Consider the following 13,715-nt stretch of genomic DNA (forward strand, 5'->3'; position numbering starts at 1 on the left):
GAGAGAAAACATGTCATGGCTTAAAGGGGAAGTCCGCACTGGTATCAAGCTGGGTTTAGTAAAATCAGAGAACAAAAGAAATCTGATAAAAAATAAGAAAGTAATATGAACTTTCAGGTAATTATTCAAACGTAAATTTACAACTCGAATTGATTAATTAACTCTAATTAATTTTGTTAGCATCTTGCTCATGCAACTAGTCCTGTAACTTACATACATTTTCTCCAAATTCCACCTTATTTTGTAATGATCTGTAGGTGTTAGCCCTAGAGAACCGTATGATCCAAGCCGAGTCTGAGAGGGATCGACTCCTGAGGGATTACCGCCAGATCAGAGGCCATTTTGATGAGATTGACAAGGAGAGGCAGGATGTCGGAGATCGCTATGTATACCTCAACGCAGATTATAAGGCATTGGCTAAGAAATATGAGAGTGAGGTGAGAAAAATCATCTCAAGGCTTCTTAATTTCCTTTTTTTTTTAAATCAGATCTAGTGAAGTGTCATCATCATTAATGTACCTTCAAAGGTATTCATTTACAATTTTATATAGATATCATTAGAAAATGACCTTGTGAAGTTCTGCCTTTTTGGTTGTTATACCTGAATTCCTTAATTTCTCCCAGATGCATTCTGAAAAATGAATAGTACTTGGTTGGATTGTCTGACTGCTAAGAAAGCATGTGTATGCTCGCATTAAAGTAAGCAACCAGGGGACGGATGGCTTGAAGTCCTCTCCAAAGGACTTGGTAATGAGGGTCAATGCCTTACCAAAGGACACTAGCACATCAAATCGGTTTCAAACCCAGGACCTGCCGGTAACGAGACTAATTCCCTACCACTGAGCTATTGTGTCTCACTCCAATAGTGCATGACATTGATATTGAAAATACATGGGGCCCATGCTTTAGTGGATGCTTTTAAGAATTTGATATACGGTATGTCAGTGGAACAGGTCTTGATTTCTTTGACATGTGCCATTTGTTTTTCATTATGTCATTACATGAAGAGCTAAATTAAGAAAGGAGCTAAATCCACTTTGACGAAATTTGAGTTATTGATATCAGAACATTTCACTTAAGTACCGGTCTTTCTAAAAAAAATATGTACCTAAATTTGGGGAGCAATTATGAAATAATGCACCTGCTAACATCACTTTTCCATAGACGCATATATACAAAATCTGGTGAACAAGTCCTTTTTTCTCAGAAGTTTCAAAAATGGATTTAGCTCCTTATGGAATTAAACTCTTCATATCTCTTGGTCTTTTGAATGGTCTTTACAATCAAAATCAAAGTAGTGGGATAAATGGAATTTGAGAACTTGCGAATATTCCTCTTGTGCTTTGATTTTGCTAAGCTTTTTTTTAGTACATGACTAATTTCTATCAGTTTATATACAGGGCCCCGTCTTACAAAGAGTTGATATCAATCGCAACTTATTTGCGAACTATGTACATAACAGATAGGAGACTGCAAACTTGCGATTGATTGGAGGACTTGCGATTGATTTGGATCAATCATAACTCTTTGTAAGACGGGGCCCAGATCATCACAATACAGTCTTGGAATTTGTATTGAATTCCTTCTTGTAGGTTGCAAGAAACCAGCAGCTTGGTCTTGAGCTGCTGAACCTGATGAATGCTGAAGTCACCCTGTTGAAGCAGAGAGATAACCTAGGACTAGCTGCAGGCCAGGCTAGGAATGCAGGCAGTGATGATCTCTCTAGGGTTAGGGACATTGCTCTAGGGCTATCAGCTGAAAGACAAAAGGTAAAACAATCTAACAGACAGTAGTTCCTTTGCAGTGATTTCCTCATTGCTTCTGCTATCAAGTTTTTCTAAATAAATTCTAAGAAATTGTTGAACATGACATGTAGTTCTGCAAGTGGTTGACAGAGATGTCAACCAGTACGATTAAATCTTATTTAGTACGATAATAAGAGTGAAATACGATCTTAAAATCTTAAAATATGATTTTTCAACAAACCCATAAAAACAGCGGAATCGCATAGAAACATGTACAAGTAAACCCCTGCAACCCCAACAAAACGTTTGCTTTACAATTTTCTCATTAAATTTTAATGAAAGAGCTAACAATTAACTTGACCGTATTTACCAGTAAAACACTTTTCAGAAATGTTACTGGCCCATGGCCGACAGGCCAGTGGTAGTGTTGAGTTTTTCGTGAAAATCTGATTTTTCTCTCCAAAATCCGGTACTCAATCTGTTTTTTTGTGTCAAGAGGTTGGCATCTCTGGGTTGACATCTCAATGATGTCTTGAAGTCAACTTACAAAATGCAACAGGGAACTTGAAAAATACCTACAATATATGCCAACAGTATTTAAGTCAAAACACTACATGTATGTCCTTCATATCATATGAACACTGAAGAGGGAAAACGTGTGTGTTTACACTCCGTCCTATAAGGCTGTCTTTGTATTATTGTATCTCTTCACTTATCTCTTCTTGTCTTAGGTTGCTGCAACTGACAGTGATAGACATGATCTAAGACAACATGTAAGTGTATCATGCTAACCTATATGATGGTTGATGCTATAGCATATCCGTGGTCTAGCAAAATAATTTTGAGAAATACAATGAGAAGCCACATGGATCACGAAGTAGTACAAAGAACTGCTGTCCTCTAAAGATCATTACAAGTATTTCTTGAAAAACTTGAGGAGATGGCCTCTTACAAGTGGGACTAGTTATGTAATTCATACTCTTGATAAAATGGTATGGGGAGGTCAAGTACACTGACATTTGTAAAGAAAAAGATTCACATACCAGTAGATGCCAAGTTACCCACCCTCTAAAATAACGACTATTAGTCGTCAAATCGACTTTAGGGCTATAGAGCCCAAAATTAATAGTCTTGATTTTCAGACAATAATCGAAAGGTCATACGTTTTATGCTGCGCAAAGATTCAATCAGTTTAATCTTGGCCATCACAGGAAGTGGGTTATTGATGTAGACATTAATGCTCATGTACCCTTTACAACTCTTTTCATGTGTGTTATTACCAAAGAAGAAAAAAGCCAGTCAGTCACTCAATAGTGTCTGACAGTGAAGTCTAGCAAGTAAACGTGTTTCCTTGCATAATTTGAATATGAGGACACTGCTAACGTTTAAATTTCACAGATAGGACATACATGACATATTCATAATTCCTGCAAAGTTTTACAGAATTTGAGGTTGGCTGCAAAAGGGACATAGTACCTTTAAATCCCCACTGCACTACTTAAAGCTACTTGCGCCCTCTATACAGCAAACAATGCCTTATCGGTGCCTGTTGGTCCCCCATGATCCACTTTTTTGTATGTTATGAGAGCTGATTTGATGAGATAACCACCTGTCAGTGACTTTGCAGGGTGGTCTAATCCCCCCTGCCGGACTAATACAGAGGGGCTTTAACAATGATTCATCTTTCATCCCTATTGTACAATTTGACAGCTGTTTGGGAACCAGGATAGATTCCGTGGTGAGATTGATCAAATGAAGAGTCATTACGACAATGAACAAGACAAACTACAAGGCATCATGTAAGCATCAAGTTAGAGAAAAGTGTGCAGGATGATGATGCTTTTGCTGCTGCTGCTGCTGATGATGATGATGATGATGATGATGATGATGACGACGGTGTTGATGATGTTGACGATAATGATGATGATGGTTGTGGCAATGGTGATTATACAGGTGTGATGATGATGAAGGTGGTGATGATGATGATGATGATAATGACGACGGTGTTGATGATGTTGACGATAATGATGATGATTGTTGTGGTAATGGTGATGATAATGGTGGTTATAAAGGTGATGATGATAATGGTGGTGGTGTTGATGATGATTGTGGTAGTGATATTGGTGATGATGACGATGATGGCTGTGGTAATGCAGGGCCTGACCTTTACTTTTTTTTTAGGGAGCCAGCCGGGCTCCTCAAGCACTTTTTCAGGGAGCCCGCAGGGGTTTCAGGGAGCCCAAGTTTATCACGTTTTTTTGTGGTCATAATAATGGTCATTAACTATTAAAAAATTAAAACACACCGTCACGATACCTTTTTTTATAATCATCAGCGCCGGGACCAGGGAGGGGTGTATTATTAAGTGTAAATTTGACCATGAGGATTAACTGACTGTACTGAAGAATTAATCTTACAACTATTATGAAGCCCTTTGGCTACAGTAACAGTCTAACATTGGACTTTAGGTTTTATCAGAATGAGAATCAGATATAGTCATTGATTATATTTCTCATGCAATCGTTACCAAACAACACAGGCACTATGTTGAAAGTGTCGACGTGACTCACTGTTTTCATGAATGAAATCTTGCAAATAAAAGCTCAGTCGTAATAGCAGACGAAACGTGATTGAAATAGTCAAATACTTTTTTTTTTTTTAATTAATCAAATGACGTATTACTATATGACAGCCAACCCATGGAAGGCTAAATTACTTTCAGTTTACAATAAAAACATTTTGTGAAATACATAAACTGTAAGAAAAAAACACACAACAGTTTATAGTAGTACACAAACCTTGCGAAAACATATGAAAGAAATAATAAATTCATTTATTGATTGCCGTTAAGTTAGTCCAACGACATTCAAGTCAAACTTTTTTATTCCATATTTTATTCTTTTCAGTCCCTTTGACCGTTTATACACGCCGTTTTAACGATTAGCCACGAATCTCCCTAATTCGTACATATGTTCACAAACAACAATCAACCCCTTTTTGCACACGCCTTTGAAGTTTGTAGTTCGTAAAATTATGTTCAAACAATAATCAAGTCCATCCAGGTATGCACGCTGAAGAATAAGCACTCACGATCACAAACGCACATGTATCACAAACACGAGTCGACGTAAACATACACTCAGCTCTGGCAACGCAGCGACCACGTGCGTTTGTCTTAGTGTGTACATTCTCTGAGTGCACCGACATACAATGCAGCATGTATTGCGCACTTGTTTGAACATAATTTTACATTCTCTGAGTGCACCGACATACAATGCAGCATGTATTGCGCACTCGTTACGAGTGCGGAGATATAACGTTATCATGCATGGCATTCCTGCACTGATCTCGATGTGTTTTCTTTTGCAACTCATTATTCGCGCTGGAGTTGAGCCAAGTGTGCCTTGGAATGCCTAGCGCATATTTCATGATTTTGACTGCGGAATTTGGGTTTTTAGATGGATTAAAACATGGATTAAAGTGCTGGTAAGAAACAGCATTTTTCGTGGCTGATACTAGAAAAACTTAGGGAGCCAGCCGGGCTCCTCAAGCACTTCTTCAGGGAGCCCGCAGGGGTTTCAGGGAGCCAATGGCCACCGGGCTCCCGATAAAGTCGAGCCCTGTAATGATGATTGTGGTGGTGGTGGTGGTAATGATGATGATAATGGTAGTGGTAATGATGATGGTAATGGTGATGAAGATGACAGTCATGATGATGTAGAGTATCCTTCCCTTCTCCATCCACCTATCATTTTCTCTCTTCCTGTTTGTCTGTTTAATATTTTCATTCCTTTTCTCCTTTTCTCTCAGTTCTCAGTTAAACCAAGACGTCCAGAATATGAGGCAGGCTGACAGAGAGACCCATCGTAAGCTCACTGAAGCCGAAGTTGTAAGTATCTTAACTGACGTAATATATCCATGAATAAGCATCCTCGCAAAAAGACCTTGTGAAACTGACATCATATGGAAGTGCTTCAGTACGTACTTGCACAACAGCAAGGAAAATCAGTCATTTTTGTAGAAATCCACAGGCAACGTTCTATACACTTTCAGATCAGGCTTTGTGTATTGACAAGGTATTTTCAAATTGTAATCCAACAAATTCTAGGCAAACTCATTTTTTTTTGTTCATTAATTGATAATATCTTTATACTTGCCATTGCTATGTACTTGCTATACTTGCTATTGCTATCTTAAAGAGAAGGTTGAGTACTGGTAAAAAAAAAAAATTATTTCTCACAGAATCAAACGAAACTTACACTGAATGTTGAAGATTACAAATAAATGACATGTGCCAAACAATTTTGGAAGAAAATGTATACTGACTGAGTAATGAGCATAGAAAGACAAGGAATCAAGGTAGTACCAACCCCGACACCATGCGTGTTGTCCCATACATAGCTTTCTGTGTATGTGCTTGTTACTTTACCAAGACTCGGTCAAATTTATTATGATTTTGATGACTCCAGAACCTTGCAGTGCACACCAATACTTACATGCTACATGATCAACTGTTTCTGATCCTTTCCACACCTTTTCTTTCACAATGCAATCGCATTACCAGTACTAAAGTTTATCTTTAACTGATGTCCATGAATAAGCATTGTCTCAAAAGACCTTGTGAAACTGACATCATATGGAAGTGCTTCAGTACGTACTTGCACAACAGCAAGGAAAATCTGTCATTTTTGTAGAAATCCACAGACAACGTTCTATACACTTTCAGATCAGGCTTTGTGTGTTGACAAGGTTCTTTCAAATTGTAACCCAACAAATTATAGGCAAATTCATTTTTATGTTCATTAATTGATAATATCTTTATACTTGTCATTGCTTTAAAGCCCCACTGTCCTACTTGTAGCTTCTTGCTCCCTCTATATAGAAAACAATGCCTAATCGGTGCCTGTTGGTCCCCCATGATCCTCTTTTTCTCACGTTAATTGAGAGCTGAGTTGATGAGATAGCCACCTGTCACTGACCACACTGTGTGGTCTAATCCCTCCCGGCCAAACTGGTACAGCCGGCCTTTAATAGTTATTTGCAGCACTAATATTACTTTCATTCTACAATTTATCTCAGGCATTACTGACGCTGCGATCCAAGTCTAAGGAACTGCAGTCTACAAATAGTAAACTACAGCTTCAGATGAAGGAGAAGAATGAAGAAGTGAGAGCCAGACTTGTCAAGTACCTCCAAGATATTGCGGTAGGTTATCCTACAGGATTTTCTACAAGAGTTTGCACACAGTAGGAAATGATTGAGACCTGCATTTAGTTTCATTTACAAATATCTATGCATTATTTTTTTTAGCACATCTTAACTCTTATAACATGCAATCCATTTGCCTCCGTACTTTGCCTTATACTATTATCAAAATTGGCTTCAATTAATCATAAATACTACTTTTAATCTCATAACCTTATGGTATTTTTCTCAATAAATAGAGAGAATGAAAAATACCACATTTATAGTGCCAGGGTGCCAATTACAGGATTTTTAAATTTTCCTTTTTTTTAATTATTTGCCAAATAAGCCCTTCAAAGAAGTTTGAATATTCTTTTCCTAAAACACATTTCTGATTTGTAATGTCAAATATATTGTTTTAGGATATTTGACATTTTTTTTTTTTTACAATGTTTCACTTTGTCAGGATCTCTTTTAGGTCATTGAAAAGATATTTGCATTCCAAGATGCCCAGGAGTAGAAATGAATGTCTCTCTATCCATCTTAGCTACATCATTAAAACACTACTGTCCTACTACTTCCTCTCATCACTGATTATTTATGTCATGTATATTCCAGTAATATTGAATGTTACATCCTCCATTATTTTTTATAGGATCACATTGATAAAAGTCAGAGGTCTTTATCAAGTCAGGATGCAGGGGACGGGCTACGAGGCCAGATAGCTGCCATGATGAAGGACCTAAAGCTGACATATCAGGCGAGAGAATCTCAGCTCAGCGACGCAGCGAGGGAGTACAAACGCACTGCTGATGCGGTGGCTAAGAAACATCAACAACTCCTTGTAGAGTACAGGTAGGTCTGGTCTTGTGATTCGGTGCCAGTAGCGTTGGTTTAAAAAAATGAAACTATGAAAGTACACCATGATGCATCTGTTTGTCATTTCCATTTTTACAAATGATCAATTTTGTATTTTGTTCAATTAGCCACTGTACATGTATGTAACTCTTGATTAACTTTTGCCTCTTCTAACACAAAGAGATTTAAAAAATAGTTTAGATTGTTTAAGTTGCATGATGGGACATTTTTCAAAAATGAAAACCGTGGTATTAAACTTCTATGGACATGACAATAGCATCAAATCGCCTGCTATTTTCAAAGATGATTATACGTGACAAATTCCAAGCACTGTAAAAAGCTACCGGATATCTAGATATTTACCTAAAAAAATAAATGTATCTACCTCTAGACAAAGCAGACCACCGAGAATAAGAAAGTTACAACCCTGCATCCCCCCCCCCCCTGGAATCCCGCCAACCTCCAGCTTATGCACGGAGTGCACGCACACATAATCATCCTCTCTCTTTCTCTCAGCCATCTTGAGTGTTTCAGCTAAGTCACTGCGGGCTAAGATTCAAAGTTTTTAACTCTTTGTCTCGTTTTTGGTGCCATTTTGGGGGTAAATTTCTGTTCCATTTTGTTATCGGTTTTTACCCTCAGTCACATTTTCTGTTTGGGTGTGCATTAAAAACATAATGGGTGAAAATTTCTCTCCACAATGCAGACTTCTGAGACAGCGGACCATGGAGAAGCACCTTCCTGGAATGGAGATTGGTCCGGAAGAAGATCAGCTGACCTTAGATGTGGAAGAAGTGGAGTCCATCAACAGAAGAGAACTCACTAAAGTGATGAAACAACTCCGAGAAACAGAGACAGAACTTAACAAAATCAGGAGAGAAGGGTAGGTGATGAAGAAAAGATACCGGTTGTCACTTTAAAGGGATTGGGTAACTTTGCCTCAGATTCTCAAATAAATCCTGGATTTAGCTCGTGCTGCAATCAAAATTATAAACCTTTAGGTCATACATGAATCCCATGACTTTTACAAGCCAATTTTCTGTCTGATTATCAAGATGTTTATGATTGGGAATTGAAATTGAAAAACTTGTTTCCCTATTAAACGTTCTCTATAACACTACAGTCTATTGGGAAAAATGATCATGGTAAAACCGTTCACTCGAATATTTTTAGTTTTTGAGGCACTTCTTGATCATTTTGAAGTGCAATTTTTTAGGGCTTCAATATTACTCCATATCAGAGACACTGATAACATGTAGGGCCATGCTTCTCAGATTTAACATTGTTAAACGATGCCTTTAAAGCCAGTGTGTCGTAACAGTCAGAGTTATTCATATTTTCCCCTACATAAGGGGGTTTATTGTTGAAAAATTATTTTCAAATTTATCTTGAAAGATTGTGAAAAAAGACAGTATTGACCACATGCGATTTGAATTTGGGTTGGTATTTCTAAGAACTGCATATTGATACTATTTGATGATAATATGCTTGCAAATAAACAATGAGGGACTAGGTAATGAGGATTGATACTTTACCAAAGAGCACTAGCACATTGAATTGGTTTTGAATCCGGGGCCTACTCGTTACAACAAATTTCCCCCCAAAAGGTGTGATGTTATGAATTTGTCTTTTGTTATGATTTTTTTTGGTATAATAGATTGTGATGGCATCTGAAGACCCAGATCTCTTGTTCAACATGTAGATAAACTAAACTGATGTTGCCTATTCTTTACTAAAACTTCAAAATCTCTCCTTTTCCAGATCATCTGATGAGCACTGGAAGTCTTTGAAGGACGAGTTTCTCAGAACGCAGGTAGGTATTCCTTTTAATTAGACACACTTATAAAGCACACCGAAGGTACAGATTTTATTTGACATGACACTGTAGTGTCCGTGTGTGCGTGTATTGGGTTTTCTACAGACGTGTATCAATCAGATATGATTATTTACGTCTGGGGACTGACCTTTAAACGTCACCATCCCAAAGACGTGACTCAGTTTCGAACTTGCATCCTCGGCTGAATCAGTTTGTAACTTCCATTCTTAGCTGGATTGCAGGCGCATGCCACAATGCCTGATTTCTGGATCACCAAAATAAAGGATATCTTTCATTCTATAACCCACTGCCTACAGGAACCAGTTGGCTCATGTACTGAAGCTATGGGAATCAGATAATTCAGTGGTCAATAGGTTAAAGATGCATAGGAGTGGGCTCTCATGGGGAATTTGACACTGTTCGGGTGTTTACCCATGCAATAACAGGTGTTGTCAATCACCAGAATTAGCCTGCAGTTTTATGACCAACATGCCTTAATCAGTTATGCAATGCTTTGCATTTTCCCTCACCCTAAAACTCTCTGAGCATTTTTTCTGAACATTTTGATATCAAATACCCATTTTGACAAAATATGGAGTTAAGTCTTTGTGTCACTGAACCCTTGATATGTTGGATTTCTCACTTTTTGATTTTGCAGAAGGACCTAGAATCTGAGAGAGCCAATCTCCTTGCCAACAACTCTGTCTTAGAAGAACAACTCAATGAGTGCCAGGATTACATACATACACACATGACAAGGTAAATTGAACTCACACATGAAATTAATAATGAAGTTGCCCTGAATCTCGTTGATTTACTGCTATAAACGCTTTAGGGTCAGAGGAATTAATAAATGTTACTCTCTAATTTAGATTCATTGAGTCGGAGCTCTTAGCTTTGACTGCATGCAGAGATGGTGTGGTGGTGAATTGGATGGACTTGTAAAGATTTAGTACAGTGGAATCTAATCAATATAAACTAAAATGATGGTAGTGTACGTTATCATTTTATATTGCATTGAATATAGTGATTTAGATTAAATTCTTAGAAATTTAAAATGGATGCATTTGAATTACATTTGTAACTGTTATGTTGACCTGGAGTTAAATGCATTTGCTGTTTTGAAGTACATTCATTTTTTAATAATTTAATTTATTGAAGTGTATTGATCTGATTTGAATCAGTAAGAATTAAATTGTTATTTATTGTGATCTTTTTTCTGATCAAGTACAGATATGAGATCAGGGAACGGAGGGACAGCTAGGTATGGGTGATGTGTTGGGTACGTTAGAATTTGACATGATTAACTTTAATATGAACTGATCTGAATGAATGAATTGATATTGAACTGATATGAAATTTAAATAAGTTCAGTATCAAGAGTCCTAGAAGGTCGTCCATATGGAAAGAAGAAGAGGGGAAGACCCCGTAAAGACTCTCTGGATGAATTAATTACAGAATGTGGATCAACATGATATGAAATGCTGAAACGGATGGCTTACGACCGAGATACTTGGAGAGACACTTTAATTCAATTACGTTTTTTAATATACACAAGACTATTATAACTTTTGGAGCCTATGACCTACAAGCATTGCTTTATCTTTAGACTTCATCATATTTCTTCCTCTATACAATGTAGTCTTATGTATTATTCTTTTTGTTTCTATAAACGCATCCTAAAATGAGTACAAAATGTAACATGCCAAATGTAATGAAACATGTGAAATATGAAAATAAACTGAAACTGAAACTGAAAACTGAATGTAGAATCCTGATTGGGTCACTGAACCCGTCATAAACTGACATATCACTATTGATGATGATCGATTCTGAATGTAATCTATTTCTGATTGATCAGATACAAAGATGAGATCCGAAGACTCCGAAGACAGCTAGGTATGGATGACCAGCTGGACATGCTAGGATTGACCGATGACTATGGCCATTCAAGATGGAGGGATCATAATAGACGTGCTCATGTACCTCAATCCCTCCGCAAGTACCGCACTCTTCCTGAAATATGATTTACTGACATGAACAGGTAGAGATTCTGTTGCATGCATGATGGCGATATCAGGAAGTTCTTTTATTGTTCACACTCACCCATGTGTGTTGTTTTCAGTAACTTTACTTTTTTTTTTAAAGAACGTAGCAATAAACATTGTTGCCAATTATAAGAACATTACTTGATAAATTTATAGCCCTAAAATTAAACCATGTCCTATACAGTAAGGGTTAAATAAGCACTTCACATTTCTGTATGTTGCAACATACATTTATCCACATGTTAACAAATCTTTAGGGTACACCACAGCGCCAGCGGTTTACTGGGGTCATATGTGAACATGCCTTCCATAAGGGTTGAAGAATTTTTTTTTTTAAATAACAAATTCTCAAGCTGGAGATCTGAAAGTTATGGTAACATGAGAGAGGGGACAATTTGGCACAATCCAAGTTCCTTTCAAATTTTTAAGTTTTATAAATAAAATAATAATCATCTTTTGATGGCATGCAAACATGAAGTTGTAAATTGTTCTTTGTATATATACATGTACATGCATATCCATACTGTAATACATTTATTGAATCTATAGTTGGACAACTAGTTCATCTGTTTTCAGAAATCTGTTTTACTCTTTGTTTGAATGTGGAACAAAGTCCCTTCTATGTACTTGGATGTATGATAAAGGGCAAATACTTTGTTTGCCAATGTATATGCATCAAACTGTGCATGATGTACTACATCTAAAAAAAAATTACTGCTCTGATTTTACTGTGTGCATATATAAAAGGGAGCTGAAATGGATCATTTCATTATATTTTGTATGGGTATTTATCACTAATATGGAAAGTAGTTTACATTACTCTGGGACCATGCCCTATTCCGTCCATATTACCGGTACTTCCAATGTGGTGTGAAAAAGTATCAAAAATGTAGTTTAATTGTCTTCATATTACATTATGTTGAAATTGATGTGCTGTCCTCTTTGAGGGCATATATTTCCACAAATCTCTAGGAAAAAGAACAAATTGTTCATGAAATTATTGTAATTCAAGCTGAAATCCAACTTTTTTTTTAATATCAATGAATGTTAGAGTCTTTCAGGAAGCAAAGGACCAAATATATGTAACAAACCAATATTTGATTCTACACTTTACCTCTACTCTATATTAAAGCCTATTTATTCAATAATTGAATTGAATTGAATTGAATATTATGTTTTGAAAGAAAACTGTGCTAGTAAAGATTAATATTAGAAAGCAGTTTGCACCTTTTTTTTTTGGGGGGGGGGGGGAGTGGGTGGTAATGGGGTGGGGGAAGAAGTAATTTTTCAAGACAAGTCTTTCATTTCAAAGTTTGTGATATGTATATTTGTATATAGTATAGATTATAACTAATAAATATGAACATGTGTATTTTCAACACATTAACAAATTGATAAACAAATTTGAAATAAATTATACATATGTAGCGAACTTATAATTCAGCTGTACTTCACATTTTTGTGTGTGATTTTTGTTTTTTAATTAAGATAATTTTGAGTTTTCCCCAAAGCTTAAATAGTATTTTACTTTTCAATTGTCATCAAAATATTGTTTGCACCTTGTTATTCTCATCTCTTTTTCTCTCTCTCTCTCTCTCTCTCTCTCTCTTCCTTCCTCTTCCTTCCTCTATCTCTCTCTCTTCCTCTATCTCTCTCTCTCCCTCCGTCTTTCCCTTTTTCTCTTGTTTTCAACATTTCTCTTACTATCTTTTGCACTTGCTTTATCTCATTTTCTTCTGCCATTTCATAACATATTGAGATGAGAATTTAGACACCAAAATATTAATTTCATTTCAAGTTCAAGTTTATGCTCACAACAAACTTACTTTTTGTGCACATGTGCATGCAATTTAATTTATGCTCCTCAGAATAATAGCAATTTTGCGAGTCACGATGTATTTTTTTTGTTTTTCATGATGTAGCATGTCATAATATAATAATAATAAGAATAATAGCTCACATTTATAATGCGCTTAATACTTTGTTTCTGTGCGCAGCACCTATTATTAACCCTATAATCGGATACAGGCTTACCCGCAACACAATGTATGCACAATTTCCATT

General features: G+C 36.5%; 1 protein-coding gene across 3 annotated transcripts in view; it reads left to right on the plus strand.

Moving 5' to 3' along the window:
- The window catches only part of LOC752227 (coiled-coil domain-containing protein 78), a 38,011-nt gene extending 24,924 nt beyond the window's left edge, over positions 1 to 13,087 (plus strand). For all 3 annotated transcript variants that reach the window (XM_030996959.1, XM_030996957.1, XM_030996958.1), the window contains exons 11-21: positions 258 to 437; positions 1,593 to 1,769; positions 2,477 to 2,518; positions 3,456 to 3,544; positions 5,556 to 5,634; positions 6,825 to 6,950; positions 7,585 to 7,784; positions 8,494 to 8,670; positions 9,549 to 9,600; positions 10,262 to 10,362; positions 11,465 to 13,087. In XM_030996959.1, the coding sequence (XP_030852819.1) occupies positions 258 to 437; positions 1,593 to 1,769; positions 2,477 to 2,518; positions 3,456 to 3,544; positions 5,556 to 5,634; positions 6,825 to 6,950; positions 7,585 to 7,784; positions 8,494 to 8,670; positions 9,549 to 9,600; positions 10,262 to 10,362; positions 11,465 to 11,630 (1,389 nt within the window). In that variant the 3' untranslated portion in view covers positions 11,631 to 13,087. The remainder of the gene's footprint in view (positions 1 to 257; positions 438 to 1,592; positions 1,770 to 2,476; positions 2,519 to 3,455; positions 3,545 to 5,555; positions 5,635 to 6,824; positions 6,951 to 7,584; positions 7,785 to 8,493; positions 8,671 to 9,548; positions 9,601 to 10,261; positions 10,363 to 11,464) is intronic.
- The last annotated feature ends 628 nt before the right edge of the window (positions 13,088 to 13,715 follow it).

This window comes from Strongylocentrotus purpuratus, unplaced genomic scaffold, assembly GCF_000002235.5.
Source record: "Strongylocentrotus purpuratus isolate Spur 01 unplaced genomic scaffold, Spur_5.0 spur5_scaffold_3, whole genome shotgun sequence".
In the NCBI taxonomy this organism is placed as follows: Eukaryota; Metazoa; Echinodermata; class Echinoidea; order Camarodonta; family Strongylocentrotidae; genus Strongylocentrotus; species Strongylocentrotus purpuratus.